Genomic DNA, 24,861 nt, shown 5'->3' with positions numbered 1-24,861 from the left:
GGCAGCAGTACTGGTTCCTGTTGCCCTGACCTATGCATAGCTAAGTCTCACTATGGCAACTAAGCAGTTCCGGCACGGATCCGCCTGCACAGCATTCAAAGTTTCTGTAGGCCATCAGAAAGTGCTGCAAACCTTCCCTGGATATTCCCTGTTGGGAAAGTGGCTAAAACTGATGGCTATGACTGGGCTGGGTATTATTGGGATATTTATTATTGCTCGGTCACACACAAAGCTACAGTGCATGCACTCGTAAGTGCTGACCTCTGCATCTCCCTTGCATAATTCCCTGCACTTCTCAAGCATGCCTATCTTGCACCGAACTATTTCCACATCTATTACACGTGCAGATCATTCCCTCCTCCTCCTTCTCCTCCACCCCACTCCATCCGTCATCCACTTGCGATCAAAATCAGCCCAGTTGCAGCTGCTGCCATAAAACCTGCTCAGAGACAATAGCGGAAGGCGAAGCTTTGGAGCAGTTCTGCTCTTGTGCACAAATCTGCAGAAAAGGGCATGTCGTACAATTTGTTCAGGAAACAATAGCAATGTTTGACATGTCATAAGGATTGATGGAGCAGAAATTTACATGGGAGAATGCATTTTTAAACAGCTCCATGGAGCCCCGGTGCTTTGCCGGTAATGGTTTCGACATTCATCATCCACTGAGCCCCCATTGAATAACTCCTTAAAACTTCGTGAGATAAGCTCTACTCATAGCTGCTTCAGGGAAGCGTAAGATGTGGTGGGGGGTGGGGGGAGAGCCGTAATGAAGGAAGGCAAGAGTTTAAAGAGACAGGAACACTGAAGAGATATACTAGGAATACTAAGATCTTGAACACACTATGTCCACAATTATAATGACTATCACTGCTCATGACTCCCAAGACCACCTTTACAGTTAAAGTATGCAATACTTTCTGTTTAAAGGTAAAGGTTAAGGGACCCCTGACCATTAGGTCCAGTCGTGGCCAACTCTGGGGTTGCGGCGTTCATCTCGCTTTATTGGCCAAGGGAGCCGGCGTACAGCTTCCGGGTCATGTGGCCAGCATGCCTAAGCCGCTTCTGGCGAATCAGAGCAGTGCACGAAAACACCGTTTACCTTCCCGCCAGAGCACTACCTATTTATCTACTTGCACTTTGACGTGCTTTCAAGCTGCTAGGTTTGCTAGGTTGGCAGGAGCAGGGACCAAGCAATGGGAGCTCACCCCGTTACAGGGATTCGAACTGCCGACCTTCTGATCAGCAAGTCCTAGGCTCTGTGGTTTAACCCACAACGCCACCCGCATCCCTTCTGTTTAAGTACTTTTAATTTAACTATGTGTGCAATCATGATAAATTTTAGAGATGAGAGCAGTATGAAGAAATATGTAAGATACAGGGAAACCAAAACTTATGTCAAAGTCAATTTTCAAAAAGAGTGAAACCCTTGTTGTGGTTTTCTAATCATAGAATTGTAGTGTTGGGAAAGGGACCCTGGGGGTTATCTCGTCCAATCCTCTGCAATACAGGAATCTCAGCTAGATCATAGATGACAGGTGGCTACACAACCTTTGCTTAAAAACCTTCAAGGAAGGAAAATCCACCACCTCTTGTGGGAGTCTAGTCCACTGTTGAACAGCTTTTACTGTCAGATGATGACCTGGGAGAGGGAGGTGACAAATTCTAGTATTCAAAAAAGCACAGGTGAGTTGCATCACCTGCAACAGGACTGTGGACCAGTTCCACCTTGTTTGTTTATATATCACTTTGGCCACATCCAATAGGTCGCCTATAGTCTAAGACTATGTCAATGCTGGCTAGTCCCAGTTTACCTGGAGTCCTAGATCTGTGAAGTTCCTATAATCACACCATGCTAGCTACGGAAATGTGCTGCATCCCACCAAGAAGATGGACAACCATCGGAGCCATGTTTTGGGGGCATACGGCTGTTTTCAGCCCCAAATGAAGCACCTTGTAACTGCTTATAGTGACTCCCACATTGGACTCTTAAATGTTTCTTGTGCTGGTGCCAGAGTTTAATGCACCTTTCATGTCCAAGGCATGAAACCCATCCAACACAGCAGAACATCCCCTAGGGAAATCATCTTGACTGTAGATGTTTTGATGAATCAGTTCGTGGCTTCACAATGCTTTCATTATTATCATTTTGTGTGTGGGTGTGTGGGTATGTGCACATATGTATGTTGTATGTAATGTTTGGGAGGAAATAAGATGTTAAATAACAAATAACAATCTAAATATCGATGTATGTAATTTCCGTCCCCCCCCCCTTAATTATATTTAGTGGTAGTATGGCTGCATTGTTTTTTGTAACATAAAATCATTCAATAAAAATTAATAATAATGAAAAATGGCTTCACAATCCATAATGGATTGATTTCTTACTCTCTTCTCTTTAGCACCTTAAATAGAAACCTTTCCTGAACCTTTATGGTGACACCACTTCTATTGCTCTCTTCTTTAGAAGCAATTGTACCTTCACAAGAAGTTGGATTGGTAAACTGGTGGTTCCAAGATCTCTCGCATCTATGTGACTGCTTAACCTATGTAACCGTTATCCACTGGCCCCTGTTACCAAAGGGGGCATCTGTAAGGTAATTCTGCCTAGTGTAAGACAAAGAGTTTGGAAAACACTTTAGATCTTTGACATGGTTCGGAAAAATAACGAGACTCCCAAGGAGTGTGCTGGGAGCTTGGCTTTATACATCGTTCCCAGTAAATAATCCATGGGAGAATCATATTCAAATGCAAGTTGCTTAGGCAACTTATCGTGCAGGATCTTAGCCAACTACCACTTGTAATGGTTAGAGCAGGGATAGTCAACCTTTTTATACCTACCGCTCACTAATGCATCTTTCTTGGTGGTAAAATTTCCTTACCGCCCACCAGTGCTCGATGGAAGGAGGATTCAGCTTGTGCTGTAGAACCCCCCTACCCACACCTAGAATCCTTAAATGCCCACTAGTGGGCGGTAGGGACCAGGTTGACAACCCCTGGGTTAGAGTATTGGTTTTGGACCAGGTCGACTTAGGTTCAAATCCTTGGTCAGCAGTAGTTGCAAGTATTTCACCATTCTCTCAGATTTTCCTTGTGAGGATAACCTCATAGAATAATAATATACTGCCCTGCTTGTGGAGGAAGGGTGCATGACAAATAAACATTCCTGTTTATATAAACACTGTTCAGGGAAGTTTTTAACGTGTGATATTTTACTGTATTTTTGGTTTCTATGGAAGCCGCCCAGAGTGGCTGGGGAGGCCCCGCCAGATGGGTGGGGTATAAATAATAAATTATTATTATTATTATTATTATTATTATTATTACTACTACTACTACTACTACTACTACTACTACTATTATTATTATTCCCTAGAGTCTTTCAGTAAAGCTTATTAGCAGCAATTGAAAGCTAATGCGGAGCATACCATTGGTAGGGGGAGAGCCATAACAGGTGTTTCTGGGGAGGGAGAATTCCATTTAATATGTCACTCTCTGCAGGACAAGGGTGCCCTTGCAAAGAGAATTGACACCAGGCCTGCTAAATAAAGGGGTTTCCAGGTTTGTTTGTTGTTGGAGGAGGAGGTTTTTTATTTAAAAACGAGGGAATAAAAATTGATGGGAAGCAAATTGCTTTGGCCAGAAACTCTCTGCTCAAAAGAGCTGTAGCAGGAAAGCAATTACTGACTGTCAAAAACCTGTCAAGGCATCAGAGTGACCTGCCATGATTCTCATCGCTGCCTGCTGCCTGCCAACCTCCTGGTGATACTACGTGGGGTGATGAGCAAAGAAATAGGAACACAGAAAGGAATAAGGGAAACATGCAACATGCACAGATCAGGGGTCAATCGTGGGTAGAATGAGGCACAATTTACCCAAGCCTGGAAATCCAGGGGCCCCTGGCCTGTATGCCAGTTCCCATGGGGAAAATGCAGAAACTATACAAGCTATGCTTAAAGAGGTTTGCACAAACTTATTTCCCTGACTCTGAATGTCCACATACTTTCCTGTATCTAATAGTTGTATTCAACTCAGTGCTACTCAAAGTCCCACTGAAATAAATGGGCCAAAGATAGGCATGGCCATTATTGTCAACAGGCCTACTCTTCACCAGCAGGTCCCAGGGTGGGTTGCAACACTTTAAAATTCAGAATAAAAATCAGTTAAGACATATCACATTCACAAGAATAGGATAGTCCTGAAAACACACTGAATACAACCCTATGGGTTGTATTCACTTAAGGAGTCCCATCTGTGGAACCCCAACGTGAGGACTTCTGCTTGTGCAATGGGGGTTTCTCCCCTCCCCCAGCGTGTCTCATGTCCTGCCACTCCTTGGTGGTGGCAGTGGGGTGCTCAAGAGAACCTCCAGATCAGCATATGGGGAGCAGATGGGTAGGAATCACACCTCTTGTGCAAATGGGACATTCATTGAAGTACAATGTTGAATTCCCTCCCTATATGTCCAGATATTTTAAAATACGGTGCAATTTACCAATCAGAAGCTTTATTGGAACAAAATAGCAACAATACAAGTCATCCTCTAGAACAGAGAGATGAGGAAAGTCTAGGCCTTTTATTTGAGAGAGAGAGAACCGCACCATCCTAGATTCCCAAGAAACTACAAGTTTCAGAGTTCCTTAGTTTATTCCAACATTTTCTTTGTATGGAGAGGGGTGCATATGTCATGTACGTAAATTACTTTGCTCTCCAGAGTACATAGAAGGAATGACACTAGACCTCAGGGCCGGGAGCATTGTCTAAAGGTCATTTGCCACTTTTGTACTGTGTCACACAACCTTATCTTTCTGTCTCCCAAACACCAATCTGCCCTGTTTGACTATAAATACTAATCAGGCAGAACAGAAACATTAGGTGCTTATACAAAGACACCTAAAGAAGCTAAAGGACACTGAACAAGTCTCAGATTTTTCATAACAGACAAGGCTTTTCCGGGGAAGTGGGGTTACATTCCAACAAGCTTGTACCAGGCCAAAGGAAATGTTAGCATGGAAAATAATTACTGCCTTCACACTGTGTTATAGCATGCCAATTATGGTCCTCATCACCAACAACCACAAAGTAAGGAGTAAAATAGGTACTAGCCGAAAGAAGGGAGAATCCTACCAACTCAGCTTTAGCGGCAAAGGTCATAGCAAGCATGTGAGGAACATATGAGTGTCCCCATTTCATTGACAATACCAGGGTGGCAGCCGTAGAAAGGACTGGGGAAAAGTGGCTCAGCTTCTTCAACGGCCAGGCAATCTCCTATCCCCTGCTGCAGTTTCCAAAACCATTCATTGGATGTTAAGGTCTGGAAGGATACAATTGTTACCCCATGTGGGTGGGTGCAACTTAAGAGTAGAGGAGTGTCAGGTGGGGAGAGAATTAAGCATTCTTCTACACCACTTTCCTTCTCCAAATATCCCCTATCCTAAAGAATATTTTTTTCTTAAAAACAAAAACAAAGGAGCCAACTGTTAGAATTCTGTTGCACACATTTGTGTGCAATGCTTATTTAGGTCCTTAAATCCTCCCAACGGGGAGGCAATATATTGATTGCTAGCTAGCATTTTATAGATCCAGGAATGGAAGGGGGAAAAAAACCTGGCACTACAAACATCAAGTGCTCAAAAGCAAATTAGCAATGAATAGGGGACCCACTTAACATTATCACAAACTTGGTGGGGGAAGTGAAAATGTATATTCTTCATAATTTTCAGCATTATTCTCCCTCTCTTGGTGCTTTTGGAAATGTATGAAGTTACAATCAGGAACAACTGGACCCGACCTGCTTACCAGGATTATTAGAGCGGAGGTGGATAAAGGTGATTGATTGGAGGAAAGAGAAGCCGAGAAGAAAGAGGCAGGGGACAGAGAAGTGGAAAGAATAACTAAAAGGAAGACACTGTTAAAATGTCAAAGTGGTCCTTGAGAAACTTGAGATTGCAGAGCCTCAATGGATACAGACATTAAAGCTAAACTAACAACCTGACAACTCCGCTGAGACTGGCAGGGGGAAAATGGCCAATCAACCTCCCTCGGAATTACAGAGCTTCTTCTACTATTTCTTCCAGGTGATGGGAAGGTGGGGGGGAAGTCCCAGCTTCTTTTGATTGTGTTTTATAACAGCAGCCCCCTTAACATCAGCTGCTAGTGCAGTTCACAGAGTTGGCAAGAAAGCAGACCCCTCGATTCTATACTGAGTAATTTACTGCAGCAAGGCTGCCTGTAGCTAGGGATTACAGTTGGAAAATTTAGTCAATGGGGCATATTACATTGTTAGCAGCTGCACAGCAAAGAAATAATTGTTAAGACAGAGGTTTCACACTTTCCCCCCCACCCCCATTTTACTTCTCTCCCCCCCCCCCCCGGCCAAGGTGACACCGGGACAATTTAGATGCTCGCCTCACCAGGTTTTATTGGAGCTCTGTGGCTGGGCCAGCAGCAGGTTCTCTGCTAATGAACCGTATTGATTTCATATTCTCTTGTTGTCCGCTTAAATGGCAAGCGGCATATCTGATAGATTAAATAACCACACAATAGCTTGGCTGACATCTCAATCACTCCGCTGTTAGGTCTCTAATGAATTTTACAGCCCAGCAAAATGGAAGAAATTAAGGTCAGAGTCCAAAGAAGAAAACATAAATCACCACAACGAACTCTGAAACGTTTGCGAGAACAGCTCATCCGTGCAGTCCTTAGCTCTTCTTTCTCCCCTCTGCCACCATTAAAAGCCCCGGCCTGCTTGAGCAACTGAGATTATGAGGCAACCTGGAGTCTCCCCCAGCCAGGGACACTGATAGAGGCACTCAGGCTGAAAAGATTAGGAAGCTGCCTTGCACAGAGTCAAAAATAATGGTTCCACCTAACTCAGCATTGTCTACATTGACAGGCGGCAGATCTCCCAAGGTTTCCCAGGTCCACTTGGAGATGCTGAAGGCTGGACCTGAGACCTTCTGAACAGAAAACATTCACTCTGCCCCTGGACTAGCACTCTATAGACCATAGCTGTCAACCTTCCATTTTGGGGGGTGGAATTCCCTTATTCCAGCGCTGTTTCCTGATGCTTCCTACCACTGTCCCAGATTGTTAGATATCCCGTAGACTGTTCCCGGGACGATGAGGCTGCTGATCCCTTATTTTTGAGGCTGCTGATCACTTATTTTCAAATCTGAAAGTTAACAGCTATGCTATAGACCATGCTTTGCATACAACAAATCCCAGGTTCAACCCCCTGTTGCATTAATTAAATAATCTCAGCTAGAAGAGCAGGGAACACCTTGATAAGACCCAGTTGAAACTATTGCGCAGGATGGAACCATGGAGCAATGGCATGAAAGTGCAAGGTGGCATTTTGTGGTCAGGGAAGATCTAGAGCAGCGGTTCTCAACCTGTGGGTCTCCAGATGTTGTTGGACTACAACTACCATCATCCCTCAGCTCTGGCCTTGCTAGCTAGGGATGATGGGAGTTGTAGTCCAACAACATCTGGGGACCCACAGGTTGAGAACTGATCTAGAGAGTCAGACTTCATCCCATGAGAGCTCGTCTTCCCAGAAATGTGCTGAATCCTCATTGGAAAAATGCAGCCCACTCTGGATTCAGAGGAAAGAACAGCAACTCCGCTTCAGACGAGCAGCATTCCAATATATTTTTTTAAAGTAATTAAATTTGGCTATCTGGCATTATTTCCTCACATGACACGTGAGGAAGCCATGACATTCAGTTTCACAAAGTGTGGACAGCAGAAGCTATCTTGGATGGCTTAGAAAAGGAATTCCCAAAGTGTGACGCACAGACAACTCATAGTCCACAAGTTTCATTCAGGTGGTCCATGACAGAAACACTATGGGGTGGCATAGCCATGTGAGCATGAAGGATAATGGGTGCAGCAAGTGCTATGTGGCTCTGAGATCCCAGTGGCCTTCCCAGAAGGTGAAGGCATTGGAGGAGGCTCTGCCGCAGCTGGTGGTCCAGAGCTGAGGAAAGAGGCTGGCAAAGAACTTGGAATAAGTGGCAAGTCAAGATGTGGGAACAACAGAAGCAGTGAGAAAGAGGGGAAGAAGCTAAGAGAGGGTATGTGCAAAAGAAGGGGGGTGCCTCAGAGCAGGAGTTGTCAGTTATTAAAAAAAGGATACTAGCAATCAATGTCTGGGGCCACGGGTGGCACTGTGAGTTAAACCACAGAGCCTAGGACTTGCCGATCAGAAGGTCGGCGGTTCGAATCCCCGCGACGGGGTGAGCTCCAGTTTCTCGGTCCCTGCTCCTGCCAACCTAGCAGTTCGAAAGCACATCAAAATGCAAGTAGATAAATAGGGACCGCTCTGGCGGGAAGGTAAACGACGTTTCCGTGCGCTGCTCTGGTTTGCCAGAAGCGGCTTAGTCATGCTGGCCACGTGACCTGGAAGCTGTACGCCAGCTCCCTCGGCCAATAAAGCGAGATGAGCGCCGCAACCCCAGAGTCGGTCACGACTGGACCTAATGGTCAGGGGTCCCTTTACCTTTACCTCTAGTCAATGTCTAAAATGGATGATCTTAGACAACTATTACACCAAACACCAAAGAACTTTGTTTAACACCACAGACACTTCCACAGCATTAAAATATTCACGTTCCTTTTCAGCTCTATTTTTATTGCTTCCTGTAGACCTTATTACATTAAAATTCAAGTTCCATTATATTAAAAAAACACACAACACTTTAGCACCTGGTACAGTGCATTACAACTGCTAAACCTCAGGCAGAAAGAAACCCGTTAAGTGATCCACCAAGATTCCCAGCAATCTGCAAATGTTTTGGAAGTGAGGGGTGGAAACCGCTGCTTTAGGAGGAGTACGCCAACTCACGGAGGATAAATCTGAGAATGTCTATGTGTAGCTGCCATATAAAGCAGCTGCATCCCTCTGAATACCCAGTGTTTGGGTGCTGTCCTTCCATGTGAGCTTCCCAGAGCAGGTCCTGAGAAAGACAAGGGGCTTGTCCACACTTTGCTTGTCCCATGTCTAGAAAGCACAGAAGAGAGGAGAGTAGTTATCTGCTTGTCCTGTGCTTTCTAGCCATGGGTTCAAACATGGGTTCCATTTGCCCTGCTACTTCCCCCGGGAAAACCCACTCTTTACCGCTGAATCAGAGCAAACGTTAATCCGCAGAAAACCCAATCAATGTTTGCTCTGATTCAGCAGCAAAGAGCAGGTATCCCAGAGAAAAGAGTTAAGGGACAAGTGTTAAGAGTGGAGGAGCCCTGGATGGAACTTGGCCCAACAGAGCTAGGCTATTCTTACTTTGTCCTCTAACTGGTCGACAGCTTGAATAGATATCTCACCTTGAACTAAAACTTTTCCAAACTCGCAGTTGTCTTCAAAGTGCTAGCAGAGCAGAAAAGTAATCTGGGGTGGAAAACACGTTGTGTCCCCTCCCTCCCAGCTAAATCACAATATTCTCTTGATCACTTGTTTTCCAAAGGATATCATCTGGAGAAGTACAAATGTAAGTCCGCTGGTTTCTCTCATTCATTTTTCTTGCTTGGCCCTCCCTCCCACCTCTGGACTCCAAAACTGTGTATTTATCCTGACAGCTCCATCAGGACACATAGCTGCAATGAAAGCTGCAATAATTCTCCCTCTCTCTCTTTCTCTTTAGCGCTTGTGCTGTCATGATTCCTATTCCATCCCATTCTGGTTTTACGGATTGATATTTAGATTAAGGAGATAAACACAACCAAAGAGTGCTGGGCTATGACAGACAGACGAGAACTTAGATCTGTCAGTCACGCCGCTACCTAGTAATTCCTCTCCCTTCTTTCCCTTCACTTTATTTACAGAGGTGAATGGATAAGAATATTTAAAAGGAACAAAGAGCCCAGCGTCCCCCACCCCCACCTCCACAAAATCCATTTGTGTTTAGCTTTCCAGACCATTTGGAACCTCTCCCTCTCTCTCCTTTGATTACTTAACTATTTACTGTTTCACATGTTTGCAGGTTTTCCTCTCTTACTGCAGATAAAGAATTCAATTTTCTTTTAAATGGTGGGGGAAATTGGAAGAGATTTTGTTCTGTTTAAGCACAGCTGGAGTCTGGGGGACTCTGGGGGATTGTGAACAATGAGATCAATTAAGATGCCAATGGAGAGAGGAGGTAGGCAGGAGGGGTGGGGAGGAGTGTGGGATGAGGAGAAAGGTGAGGAAGAGCACAGCAGGCAGCTTGGAGGACACAGGGAAAGCTATGGACTCTTTTTTGCTATATTGCTCCTCATTTCACACTTGTAAAAGCAGATCTGGGCTGTCAGCTTAAAGGTTTCCAATATGCTTAGCAGGGGAGAAACACTGACAGCCATTTAATAGAAATATGAGTTTCAGGGAACCACAGAATTCACCTGTATACTATATGTTTATCACGGGGTTGGCCTTGATTTGAGACATGCACCCAACTTTCTCTTATTTGTCCACCAGGACCTAAGACATGTGGGCAGGCAATAAAATGCAGTAAGCTGTTATGAACTGAAAAAGCATCACATTTCCATTTCCGTTTCGGCAACAAAGAGGTTGTGTGCTGTGAATTTGATGTCAGAAATATCTTCACTTTGTATTTATCCACCCTTCCCATCATGAAGCAGGAATGTAACATCAGCAGGCCCTCAGATAGGGAAGGAGATGTACTGGGACCCTCCCAACAGTACTGCTGGCGGGAACAGAAGACAATGCTCAAGTTGATGGCAGTCTTAGTCTAGAAAATGAGCTCTGTAATGAGCCAAATCCACAGAATAATCTGGGGGGTGGGGGGTTGGCAGGTGATAGTGTTCAAGGCAGCCTCCAAGAAACAGAACTTACACTTGACTACGTAAGCATTTCCCATAGATACCTTCTCCAGGAGAGGATAGCTTAGTTGGTTAGAGCAGTGCTGATGACGTCAAGGTTGCAGGCTCAATCCCTGCACGGGGCATTTGCATATTCCTGCATTGGAGGGGGTTGGACAAGATGATCCTCAGGGTCCCTTCCAACTTTACAGTTCTATGATTCTGTGAAATGTAAGCAAAAGGATGGTCCAGGAACCAGTGGGTCCCACAAAGTGAGGATTCAACAGGACCATGTATATTTGTATATCTTTGACTTTTAGCTAGACAGATCAACGTTTGCAGTTTCCCACTGCTTCTCACCAGCAGGAGAGTTTTAAAGTCCCCTGGGCTTCTCCCTTCCACTCTCTGAGGGACTAATGATGATACATTACACACAAATATTTGTAACAGAATCCTAACACCGTTAGTTTAAAAAACAAAATGACAAAACGTCGCTTTGGGAAGGATAAATATTGAGCAGAGATGCACCGGTCTGTGTGTGTGTGTGTGTGTGTGTGTGTGTAGAAGATGCCTTCACCTTTTCTTGCCTTCCACACCTCTACTCCAAATTATGCCCCCCACAGCTATCCTTCTCCCAGGGCTCAAATGCATGTTTGCTCTGTTACATATGTTTGAGTACAATGTGCCGTTACGACCCCGAACCAAACAGTTCAAAACAGATTCGGCGAAGGGCAAGAGAGGAAGTCCCCTTGGCTGCGCCACGGATTAAATTTCCTGTGGCCACGCCCCCTGCTGGTGCTGATTTGTCAGCGGGGCCAACCCTGGGTGTGGCCCCGCCCAGCGCCAGTGATACAGCTGGGATGCCACAAGGGGGGCGTTAATCTCTGCCCCCCAGCTGGATCATTGCAGGGGCCCAGATGCTTGGCCGCAATGCCACCCACCAGAAAAGGTGAACGGACTTCCCATGGTTAGATCAGATTAGAATTAATGGAATTGAATCTTAGTAGTTCCTGAGAAATTTGTTTATATAAAAAAAACTTCCTACAGCATTTCTCTTCTTTTATTTGATCTGCGCAGTTGTGCAACATCATGTTATTCTTTGTGATGGAAAATAGACACAGAGAAGCATGTGCTTTGAAGAAACTCTTAGATGATGACTTGAATCCAGAATACAATGGGCCCAGAAATACTGGGCAGCAGCAATAATTGCAAATTGTACTCAAATAAGCTGAAGACCCAGAAGTGGGGTGGATTAAGAAAAGCAGGAGACAGGTGGGGAAGAAGACTTTCAGCTGCTAGCCGAAACTTCCAAGTATATTCATATCTGCTAAACCAAACTATCTCTTACTTATTTTCAGTCAGCAGAGAGAACTTATTGCAACTGCAAGATCCTGTGTCTTACTTTACAGAAGACAGCCCTCTGTCATAAGGGCTGTCAATTCAAATCCAGTTGAAAGATAAAGACTGACAGGAAGGGGTCTTGAAGATGCCCATCGAGAGTTAGTACCTGAACAGCAGGCTGAGGAGATGAGAAGATCAAACCTATCCATTCTGAAGGAAATCAGCCCTGAGTGCTCACTGGAAGGACAGATCCTGAAGCTGAGGCTCCAATACCTTGGCCACCTCATGAGAAGAGAAGACTCCCTGGAAAAGACCCTGATGTTGGGAAAGATGGAGGCCACAAGGAGAAGGGGACGACAGAGGACAATATGGCTGGACAGTGTTCTCGAAGCTACCAACATGAGTTTGACCAAACTGCGGGAGGCAATGGAAGACACAAGTGCCTGGCGTGCTCTGGTCCACGGGGTCACAAAGAGTCGGACACGACTAAACGACTAAACAACAACAACAAAGAAGTTATGCATTTTTATTTTGATTATAGCAATTATTTCTAAATTCACATCCATGCATGTAAATTAGCACATGCAAATTTGTTTTTTCGGTCCTTTTTAAAGTGATGCCTTTCCCCTTCTTTGGTGATATATAAGTGGCCATCCAAGGGCACAGCAAAGCCCCATGAACAAATTTGGGAGGTAGATACTTCAGAAGAAGCAGATAAAACCAGTGGTTAGAGCCTCTAGGAAGCCAGTGTCTCTTGTGCAATGCCTCAACTGATTGAGAAAGTGATCTGTATTTTAAATATTTATTTATTGATGAACACTGATCTCCTTCCCAGTGTGGGACAACTGCATTGTGACTTTTATTGTCAACTCACATTCCTATATTGCTGGTGTGGGGGGGGGGGGGTTGGAATCAGCACAAGATCAATTTTCTTGTCCCTTGTGTGAAGCCAAGGTGGAAATTAGAAAGGCAGAAGATCAAAAGAAGGTTAACTGAGACTCTTTGTCAACTAAATTAAAAGTGACCTAGTGAGAGGTGCTACAAATAGTTAATTAACACATTTACTTTGCTACTAAATTCCTAAAGCGGCTGCTTTAAGTTATGTTCTTATCATATGAAAGGTGACATAAGCAGATAAAAGATAGGAAGTTTCATTCTACCAGGGCAACCTATTTTGCTCATTAAATACTGTCCAATGTGAGTAGAAGTAGCTCAAAAGTGGAAATAGCTCAAAAAAAGCTTCAGGTAGGGGTCCTTCCTATCGTTTGCCACCTGATGCTTTTAACTTGAGATAAACCTGGATCTTCTACATGCAAAATAGTATTCTACCCCTGAGATAAGGGGTCTCTCATGTATCTCATAGGACATGGAGGATGTCTGCATATGTAAGTGCCTGCCAACAGAGGTGAGAGAAATTATGAGTGTGGAAACTGACTGCTATGAAACATGCCCATTGCTACCTACAGAGATAAGAATGGAACATATGGATTTGAACATACGGTACTCTTTGTAAATCAGATTTGATCATAGCTAATATCCAGATATGAGCAGTATGGTTTGAATTCAGGCTTGCCAGTTCCAGCACAGCATTTTTGTCCTCAATGCCAAGGAAGACACAAACACCCTTGTGGGCCATTGCAGTTTCAAAATCCAGCCACTGGAGCTCTTGATTTGCTCAGCATGATGTGTAGGTTGATTGACAGGGCTCTTTCTTATACATGGTGTGCCGTTCCTATGATTTTGCTTTGCAATAAGCCACCACCACGTTTTTGCTATTTGGGATGCTGTATGTACATCTTGACAGCAGTCCTGTTGCTCCCATCAACACATAGCTCGAAGAAAGGTGCTTTCAGAAGAAGAAAACATTCTGAAAAGTCTGACCAGGGTAGCATAAGTGCTGATGTCATGTGTTTGGTTGAGCATTGAATACCTATAGCACAAATGAAGCCTGGTGAGCTTAAGCTTAAGCTTAACCAATGTCTAAGCCTTGGTCCCATTTTTATCAGCTGTACTATCCTCTTGTGTCTAGGATGAACCCAGTAGATAAACAGCTTGCTGGAGTTACTGCAAAATACTTCAGAATTTGAACTAATAGATATACTAACTGGGACCAATGGCTTCATTTTTAAGTGACCTGGCCTGATTTGTCTGGACTAATATGCAGATTGGAACACAAATATCATTTGGTTCTCACATTGCCCCGAAATTTGCACTAGTGACCTACCTCTCTGTCTCTACTTGTCATTGTTCCTTAACAAAGGAATGAAGAAATAGGTGGGGAATCAAAAGCAGACCTCCAGAGAGCTTAAAAGAAGTTAAGTGTGGTATCATGAGAGTCAAGCAGGCAAAGGCAACTGATCTGAATCTAATCTACCAAGCTATACTGGGAGCAAATCAAGCAGAGAGAAGGATTAGGGGGTCAGGGTCTACCTGCAAAGTAACGGTCTCTTGAGTGATCATTCACTTAAGACCTCCAAAACCAAGTGAAAGGCATGCTGTCACAAAAGAAGTAAACTTGCTTTCCTCCAACTTTTTGATTTGTTTAAAAGCAGCAGAACAACCTCAGCCTCTATCTGCTTGCCACTACTCACTCACACTCCCAGCCAGTAAAAGCCCAAGTATCCACATATCCAGGGATATAAGTGTTTCGGTCTGCATGAGTCTTCTGTGAGGATTAACACTACTTCGCTTTATCCTATAATTTGATTCTGCAACTTCAAGCTTAGGAGGAACAGATATTTGAAGTGTAAGGATGTAAGCTCTGAGCGACACTACACCCCTGCTATGCCGAAATCAGTCACTCGCATTTAGTGCCCGCAGCATCACTGAACGGCGAAAGCTTTTCTGATTTGCAGACAGCTGTATGAATTAATACAACTGTTCATCACTGCCAGGACATGGAGACTCTGGAGCCTGAGCAGGTTGGCAACTGTCTGTTGGCTCCCAACGCTGCTCACAAACTCAAGATGGAGCAAGGCCAAGATGTCAGCATTACTTCTATCCATTGCCTTTGATTGAGATATATATATATATATAGAGAGAGAGAGAGAGTGTTGAATGGAAACCCAAAATAAGAAGCAAAAGGTGTCAAAGTAGCACCAATTATTCCTATCCGACTTTTATTTTAGTGATAAATAAGGAGCAAAAACAAAAGGGTAGAAGTAAAACTTGTGCCTTTTACTAACCATGGCTCAGGTAGAAACTGGTACAGTCTGTCCCATCCTGCAGTCATTATTGAAATAGCAAGTGCTCCCCTCCCTTTACCCTACCCTGAACAACCGGCCATGAAACCTTTTAATAACATAACAGAAAGGTCAACGAGAGCGAATTTCACACTTCTTGAGCAAGCTGGTTGTTGTAAACTTCATAGCCTCCAGGAGCAGGAGATGCTGAGAAAGCAAAGAGCACCCTAAATCAACATTTGGCGGGGAGGGGGCTTTGACACTCTCCCCTGAATCTCAGGGAGTATTTTGTCCAGGAGCCAGGGAACATTTTTTCCATTTACAAAGAGGTTGCTTTTTCTGTTCATTTGATAGATTGATGGAAGAGGGGTTGTACACTCAAAAACAAAGTATGAATGACACAGTGTACAACTCTATTGCTGCAAGTTCAGCATCAGGAGCTTAAAGCCTCTCCTCTAAAGCCTAAAAAGCTGAACAACAATTTTATTTTGATTGTATTGCTGAGGAAAATGCACATGTGCTGACTGAGAAGCAAACAGAGGGAGGAAACAGAGCTTGCCATGCAGCTGAGGAGGCTGAACCAGCTTCTCTTTGGCAATACATTGATACACAGCCTTGGTCTTGCTAACCATGTTAAATTTGGTACAGGGTACCTCTAGCCCTAGATCTGCAAAGCAGACCTCTTGAAAACAAGTCTTCGTAGCATGAGGCCTGCCTACAGGCATTCTCTGCATTCCCATGCAGGCTGCAGAAGCTGCTGCCTTAAAGCCTGTGCTGTCCAGCTGTTCACCTGCAAACAAAACACTTCCTGAATCTCATATGATAACGATGAGCACAATGGAACTGAAGAGAGGAATGCAAAATAAGGAAAAGAAAATGGGGATCAGAAGAGTTGCGGGGGAAACGCGAAAGAGAGAGCACGCAAATCCAGAGGTAAAAATATTTCAGGAAACTATATAAATGCTTCCACAGGCCAACTGCATCTCCATCCAGAGCATCCTGTGGAGCTGTGTGTTTGAACTTGTAAAGAGAGGAAAGGAGGCAGAGCAAGCTGGAAGTGGAAAGGAAAAGGAGGCATTGAATCCCTGCTGCTTGCAATCTCCGTTGCTTCATAGCTGATTTATAAGTGAAAAAAGGCAGCAGTTTCTCTGCCGTCAGAGACTTGAGTGGGGCGAAACGCTACAGAAAGGCATGGTCATTTGTCATCACTGGTGAATGTACCTTTTCTGGTACATTTCATATACCCAGGCCTAAATAGGAGAGGTGGAAAGTCAGCAGTAGATAGTACTAGACTTTAGCTACTGGAAACTTGACCTCAAATCCATGTTTTGTATTTCACTGAGTGGCCATCTTCTCTCAGCAGAACCGGTTTAACAGGATTGTTGTAACCTAAACTACTGCCTTAGCCCTTATGCTTCTAGGAATAGAGAGGGGATTCAAATATTTTTTAAAAATGGGAACGTAAGCCTACCTGCAGTGGCTCCCAGATGACATCAAGTTTCTGCTCACGTTTACCATTCATCTACTTATTCAATGTAAGACAATGTCTAAGACCCTGTTTCCTTTTGCAACTGAGCCACAGAGAGACTCACCCAAAGCAGAACCAGGATGTAAACTAGGGTCTTCCGGTTCCCAAACACTATGCACTGTATCCCTGTAGAATGCTAATAAGCATTTTAAATTAGCAAACTGCTGCGTCATTCATAGCAACCTTGTGAAACTGGTTACTAGTTTCTGCTATTTTACAGAGAGGGATCTGGGGCATATGGAGAGAAATGGGTGAATTTGCATGGTCGTGGTTTTAACAAGCCAGGATATGAATGAGCAGCATGCATCAACTCATACATAGCCTCCTGCCCACCATTTTGCTACATCCATTCAAATGAGTAACAAAACAGGCCTTGATTCAGCTGTTACCCATTGTTTCCCATGACATGTGAACCATGAAACAATGGTTAATAGCTTATACACAAGATGGGATATATTTTTATATAAATGTTATTAAACATTTGGGAATACAGTTAAAAACAGTACAGTACAATAATATATAATCATCAAGTACGTATTAAATTTATGCTTATATAAGTATTTATTTAACTTAAGCAAATACTGAAACATACAAAAAGGGGGGGGGGAGAGAACCAACAAGCTAAAAAACAAGACAAACTTACAAAAAGTGATCCATTTGTGTTTATATTTATTTCTGTATCTATTTTTACAAATAAGCAACATGTGCACCCCCTATCTTTATATAAATATTTGTCTTGTCTGAGTTAACCCATGCATGCACACGCACGCGCGCACGCGCGTGCGCGCACACACACACACACACACACAGAGTTATATTTAAAAAATGCAATTTATGGCAGCAAACAGTCCATCCTTATGTCTATAATACCCAGTTTTGTAATCTGCTTATTTCCTCTCTAGCAGTTTCATAAGGATGCCACATCTTAGCTAACTTTGTTATTTCTAATTGTTCCCAACTTTTCTGAATTAAATTTTCGGTGTTCTGTTATTTTTCCAGATTTTAGCGTATAATATCCTTGCAATGGTTACTATGTACAAAACCCTGTGTTTTATTACTTCTTTGCACTCTCATCTCTTTGTGTATAATAATAATACTAAGCACAAAGGTGGTTCTACCTTTATCTGTATCTGTAACAATTCCCTGAGCATCTCACGTTACCATTTGCCAAAATGTGCCTTTTTATACACCCCACCACATGTGTTAGTTGTTGCCTTTATCTTTATGACATATAATAATAATAATAATAATTTATTATTTGTACCCCGCCCATCTGGCTGGGTTTCCCCAACCACTCTGGGCGGCTTCCAACAAAGATGAAAAATACACTAAAATGTCACATATTAAAAACTTCCCTGAAAAGGGCTGCCTTCAGATGTCTTCTGAATGTCAGGTAGTTGTTTATCGCTTTGACATCTGATGGGAGGGCGTTCCACAGGGTGGGCGCCACTACCGAGAAGGCCCTCTGCCTGGTTCCCTGTAACTTGGCCTCTCGCAGTGAGGGAACCGCCAGAAGGCCCTCGGAGCTGGACCTCGGTGTCCGGGCAGAACGATGGGGGTGGAGACGCTCCTTCAGATATACTGGACCGAGGCCGTTTAGGGCTTTAAAGGTCAGCACCAACACATATCCACACTATGCAAACTTCACACCGTATCTTATTATTATTTAGAAGCCACTAACCCGAGTTTCCAAGTTTTTGCATAACTGGACGCTCTGATTAAAACCTGAATTCTGGTTTGTTCAGCTGTTTGCTCACAGAGTGGCACAAAGTGGCAGTGAAGAGGCTGTGTTCACCCACAAGCAACTTGTGTACATCCCACCTTATTAAGCCAGGATATGATTCTGCAAACCACATAGTAACTTGTCAAATTAGCCCATGACAGAGGTGGAGCCTGAACTGGGTCTCTAAGATCAGTATCCACTGGACCATATAGGCTAGGCTCTCAGTTGCACCCTGAGACCCAAGCATCTAAATAGTAGCAACTTGAATCAAAGTGTGTCAGAAGGGAGACAAAAAAACAACCCCTCAACATTTCCAAAAGTTCTGGGAACAAACACTTCCTTGGCACAGTAGGTAGAGTGCTAAAGTATCTATGAACCACCACCACCACCCTTCCCGGGCCTTGCATTTTTAAAACTGCCCCATGTCTTTGCCTGAAAACTGTGGTGGGCTTGTGCAGCGGTGCCAGCTGCTACTCTGCTGTCACCAGGAAAGGCTGACACATACACTCCTGTATCCTAGGGACCACCCTCATTAGGCAGAACTCACAAAGCACAAAGGAAGCTACAGCAAACAGATGAAGAATTACTGCATTCATTCACAAAGGGCCTTGAAACTACACAAATCAAATGGAACACGGGACAATCAGGAAGATATGATTGAGACGGAGGGAGGGAACCTAGTTTATTTACTGGCCTTTCATAATCTGTGTGCTTCTTTCTGAATCAAGCTTACATCTGTCTAGACTAATTAACTCCTTAAAACTTATGCACAGTCTGCTCTCTAACTATGCACACGCGAACCACTTTGGGCGTCGTATAGGAGTTTCAAAAGTGCACCAGGAGTCCCTCCTTTGTTAAGGGAAGTACACGAGGAAGGAAAGCAACAAATTACTCTTGTGGCATGTGAAGAGCTGGCATGGGTTCCTCCCAGAAGATGGCACATTTTATCTTGGTTTTTCTCCAAAGCAGCTACTCCAAAGTAACAAGTGAGGTATGGCATGAACCATGCATTGTTTCCAAGAATCACATTTTTTAAAACACAAACCTCCCACCATTCCATCAGCTGCCGAAAACCCCCCACTGTTAAATATTCAGAACCAGCCACTAGGAGTACACCAATAATTCACACCTATCTATATGGCTAAAACATAATGGCTGGGGTGGGATTTTCAATGATGCATGTGACCATTTAGATTCCTTCCTCCATCTTTTCCATGTAAGCGTGATCCATGGACAATTGGACTAAGACACATCTGATAAAGAATAACTTTAAACATGTAACAGAACATATGGGAAGATCTATAAGGCCTAAGTCATTCAGAGATTGCTTAGTCAGATTGCCAAGTAATTTGTGCATTTGTTTTGGGTGTGTGTGTTGAAATCCAGCTTTGCTGGCCTTTAACAAAAGGTGCTAGGTAAAGGTAAAGGTACCCCTGCCCGTACAGGCCAGTCTTGCCAGACTCTAGGGTTGTGCGCTCATCTCACTCTATAGGCGGGAGCCAGCGCTGTCCGCAGACACTTCCGGGTCACGTGGCCAGCGTGACAAGCTGCATCTGGTGAGCCAGAGCCGCACACGGAAACGCCGTTTACCTTCCTGCTAGTAAGCGGTCCCTATTTATCTACTTGCACCCGGGGGTGCTTTCGAACTGCTAGGTTGGCAGGCGCTGGGACCGAGCAACGGGAGCGCACCCCGCCGCGGGGATTCGAACCGCCGACCTGACGATCGGCAAGTCCTAGGCGCTGAGGTTTTACCCACAGCGCCACCCGCGTCCCTCAAAAAAGGTGCTACTAATCACTTATTTAAAAACTCACCAACACGTGTGTGTGAAAAGCAAAGCAGTTGATTATTGTGTAGCACAATATGCAGATTACTGAGTTCTTCCCATCACCATTCAACTTTGTCTAGAGAGTGTACCACTTACATAAACAATCCTTCAAATAAGCAGCACTTTTGACATGTGCAGAGTGTTGCATCTCAAACAACCAAAGAAAGCGAACAAGCACTTTCCGAAGTCTGTTAAAAGTTTGGGATCAGCTGGGAGGGCAATCTGGATTTCAATGCTAATTGCATACATTCTGATTTATCATAGAAGATTCGACTCCTGGCATTTTGCATTTGCTCTAAAATGCTGGCATAGCTGGAAGTGCAGGGGTGTGAGGGGGGGGGGGAGATGCTGTAACAATCTCATTGTTTAGTGTCTGACAGCCTGACTAGCTAAACATCTGTTTGAAATATTAATAACTGTCAGATGGGAACAGCTCAGGGGCTCCGTACGGTTTCACACCATCTGTTTGTAGAATAAACACACTTACATGCATACACTTGGAAACATTTTGTCTGAGTTCTACATTCCTCGTCTGCTACTGTTTGCATATGTAGGTTGATGGGAGGTAGGGGACTGTAGCGGCCCAGGACCACATGGGCTGGTAAGTTTGAGCATGCTGCTGGGGAAATGACTAACTGAGGGCAGGTAATGTTACACTGCAGGCAAGCTTCCCATTCCTCAACTATGCGTCTCCTGTATCACCCATAAGAAAGCAGCACACGTGGGCTGGACAACTAGAACCCATTGTAGCTCCAAGGCACATGTCCAGTGTATGTCCCCATGTATTTACAGACACTTCCCTGCCTTCAAACACTTCGCATTTACCAGAAGACAGGTTGCAAAGAAACTGCAAATGCATCAGCCGCATAAAGTGTGAATCGGCCCAGTGAGTTGAAAACATGCAAAAACAAAACAAAAAACACACAACAAAAACCCAGAGGAAGAATTCATGCATATTTAACAACGGTGGCATAAAGACACCACCAACCACTTGTATTTTTCTTCTTTCAAGAGCCTCTTAATATTAGATTTATTAAAGTATTCTGGGCTTCTATTACAAGCAGTTAAGATTGGGAAAAGGAGTATCTTGAAAAGATGTCCCTGGGTACTTTTTAAATTTCCCATTTGGAAGATATGCATATATTGCCCTCTTCTAATTTGGGTGCAAAGTCTTGATACTTCGTTTAACTCAACTGACTTTGCTTCTCCCCTCCTCCTGCTGCTGCCCCTACCCAGGCTTAGCAGATCATGCTAAGCCAAACAGGCCTTAAACTGAATCCAGAATGCAGAGGCAGTTGGAAATAATTCTATCCACCCCTCACTTCCTGATGTTTAGCAAAAGAGCGATCTATATGAATGAATGAGCATCACAGATTTGCAACAGTCTTTGCTGCAGCTAAATGATTCCTGATCACCTAAGGTACCTTCTGCCCAACTGACTACCTGAGATTATTGTAAAGGGTTCAAAGATCATAGGATGCTCAGTACACTACAAGCACAGCTGGACTTTTGCCTTTTATCTCCTGTGTCCCACACATTTTCCTGTCTCCAACCGTCCCTGTGCTGACTATTCCATACCCTTGCTTTTACTTCCTCCCTGTATTTGTGATCAGCTCCGCTTCCTTTGTCTTCTCCCTAATAATGCTTTCAAAATCTCACATATCATCTGCAGAAGCTCTATCTTATTTCAGCTTATGACTTCTGTTACGTCACATGGCCCTTATCATTGACAGTCAGCGTAGTGTAAACATTACAGTGTTGGACTATGACCTGGGAGATCAGGGTTAAAATCCCAATTCAGCCATGAAACTCACTGGGTGAACTTGGGCCAGTCAGCGCTTCTCAGTCTAACCCACCTCATAGGATTGTTGTGAGGATAAAATTTTCCCTTCTCCCTTGCAACTCTTCAGACACCCTCAAAATCTGCTTGACAGGGTTGCAGTGAGCAGATTTTTGGGTGGTGAGGAGGAATGGGAAGTTCTGCTGCTCCATTTGTGAAGTGTTGGATACAACCTTGAGTATTTGACTGCCAATGTATGCTGAACTAACAACCAATAACCTCAGACTGAAGCGGTAAGAGAGAAAGCTTAAGCACGAGTGACCTGTGCTTCCTTTTTCCATGCTTCCAGATTGTGGTACAAAATGGGAGATGTGCTTCCCTAGCTCTCATAATCAACAGTGCATTTAGCTTCCCTGCTAGTTGCCTGGAAATTGTCCTTTACTAAGGACCTCTGGACAATTAAGTCCAGTCAAAGGTGACTATGGGGTTGTGGCACTCATCTCACTTTCAGGCAGAGGGAGTCAGCGTTTGTCCACAGACAACTTTCCGGGTCACGTGGCCAACATGACGAAACCGCTTCTGGTGCAATGGAATACCGTGACAGAAGCCAGAGCATGTGAAAACGCCGTTTACCTTCCCGCCACAGCGGTAGCTATTTATCTGCTTGCACTGGTGTGCTTTGGAATTGCTAGGTTGGCAGGAGCTGGGACAGAGCATTGGGAGCTCACTCCGTTGCGGGGATTTGAACTGCCGACCTTCTGACTGGCAAGAGGCTCAGTGGTTTAGACCACAGCACCACCCGCATCCCTGGTTGTCCTTTACTAACCTCACTTAAAGGTATGCAAATCCATTTGGGGGAATCAGTCAGGTGCCTGCTCTCTTCATTAGGATGCCCACACTCCCAAGTGACTTCTGGCTTTATGCATATGTATTATGTTTTATCATAACTGCTCTGGAGTTGTTGGGGGTTTTTTTTACAATGAAGAGGATAGAAATGTTTTAAAAACGAAAGCTTCACCATTTTCTAATGCACTTCTGGGCTGATCCATAGTTCTGTGATAGACTCTGAGCAACCTAAGAGTTTCAAAGGAAGAGGTACAGTGGAATGTACTTTTTGAATAGATGTACGAGTTCTGCTTACCAGAACACTCAGAACTGTAGTTCCCACGGTAGCATTCTCAAACAGACTGATGTTGTAGAGGACTTGGCTGAAAATTGGGCGGTTGTCATTCTCGTTGATGAGGTTAATCTTCACCCGTGCAAAGCCAACATGGTCTGGCATGCTCTCATTTGCAAACAGCTGAGTGGAAACAAGGAGTAAATGATGAGTATGAAATTTAATTTGTGTCTTTAAGAGAGAGAGAGAGAGAGAGAGAGAGAGAGAGGTTCTAAATGTCCCTTGATTTCCTTGAGTGGACTGTTATGACAGCAGCAAGCATTTGGCTGGCAGGCTACGCATCAGGATTGAACCACAATTCCACTGAATATGCCTGATGCATGAGCATCTTTTCAGTCAAAAGCTCATAGCTTTACACTGCCACATTTCCAGGTTACAGCCCCTGGATTTTAACATCCAGAGCCTTGAAGCTTTATTTTCCTATTCAAGGAAGTCAAATCTCAACCTTGCAATCAAAAGCATAATCCATGTCTAACCGAAGTGACGTCATTTGTAAATCCCACCAGTAAGGAAATTCTGACAATCTTCTTCACATTTTAGGCGCATTTGCTTTCTTATAAAGACATTAGGTACATTTTGAAGTCCATAAAATCCGGCTAGCATTCCAGCCACCCCACCTTTCGTTTTGTTTGAAAGAATGTTTGCAATCTTCAAGCTACAGAAAAGACTGATAAGCCTGAAAACTTAATACCGAATTAGTGAGGACAGCAACTTTGGAACTAGAGTATGTTCAAGATATGAACTGACCCGGTTTGGGAATCGAAATTATGAACATGGCCAGATTCCCGCTTAATTTGGGTTTGGTTCATAATAGGATGTGCTGCTGCTGCCAATTAGCTCAGCTTGCTAGTTTTTACCACTCCTTCCAAGCAAATGTACCTCTCAGAGGGGTTGGGGAACTGGTAGCAGGGAGGGTTTGCCTGTGGGAGGCTGGAGAGGACTCTTCTTAACTTGAAATGATGCTCTTGAGAGTCATTCATGCTGGAACTCACTGGATTTGTAGCACTGTGTGCATCTTGTTTCAAATGAGTTGAAGACACATTCATTATACGTAAACTAGAAGCCCCTAGACTTGCACTTTATATATTTCCAATGCTGCCCTTTATTCTGGAAAGTCATCCACTTCAGCTTTAATATGCCTATCAGGATTTAGTTGTGGGTTCCAGTGTCATGTTTGTGATACAAGCATCAATGCCCTCAGGAACTACGGCATAGGGATTTGCCACTATCTTACCCTCTTAACTTTTAAAACCCGAGCAGGATTTAACCCAATGATTTACATTTCTATTTTATGCCCTGTAGTGCTCTAGGAAGGCAGGATTTTATTTATGCTTCCTTGCTGGTGTATAAAGGCCCACTGTCAAGACTAATAGCAACAGAGGCTGCTGGCATGATGTTTACAGAGCTGCTTTGACTTTTGAAAAATTTACAGCTCACCCAGACATTGGGACAAAGCTGAAGCAGGCATCTGGAAAGAGCTTCAGTGCTTGATAGGTGCATTTAAACCAAAGTT

At 44.0% G+C, this 24,861-nt stretch overlaps 1 protein-coding gene across 1 annotated transcript in view; it reads right to left on the bottom strand.

Moving 5' to 3' along the window:
• CDH23 (cadherin related 23) overlaps window positions 1-24,861 on the bottom strand; it is a 406,157-nt gene that overhangs the window by 176,631 nt on the left and 204,665 nt on the right. The window contains exon 13 of the mRNA XM_083441382.1: window positions 23,313-23,471. Coding sequence (XP_083297508.1) covers window positions 23,313-23,471 — 159 coding nt within the window. The remainder of the gene's footprint in view (window positions 1-23,312; window positions 23,472-24,861) is intronic.

Source organism: Podarcis tiliguerta, assembly GCF_965153285.1.
Source record: "Podarcis tiliguerta genome assembly, chromosome: 5".
NCBI classification, from domain to species: Eukaryota; Metazoa; Chordata; class Lepidosauria; order Squamata; family Lacertidae; genus Podarcis; species Podarcis tiliguerta.
Note: the sequence above shows the minus strand (reverse complement) of the source record. Positions and strands in the feature narration are given on the sequence as shown.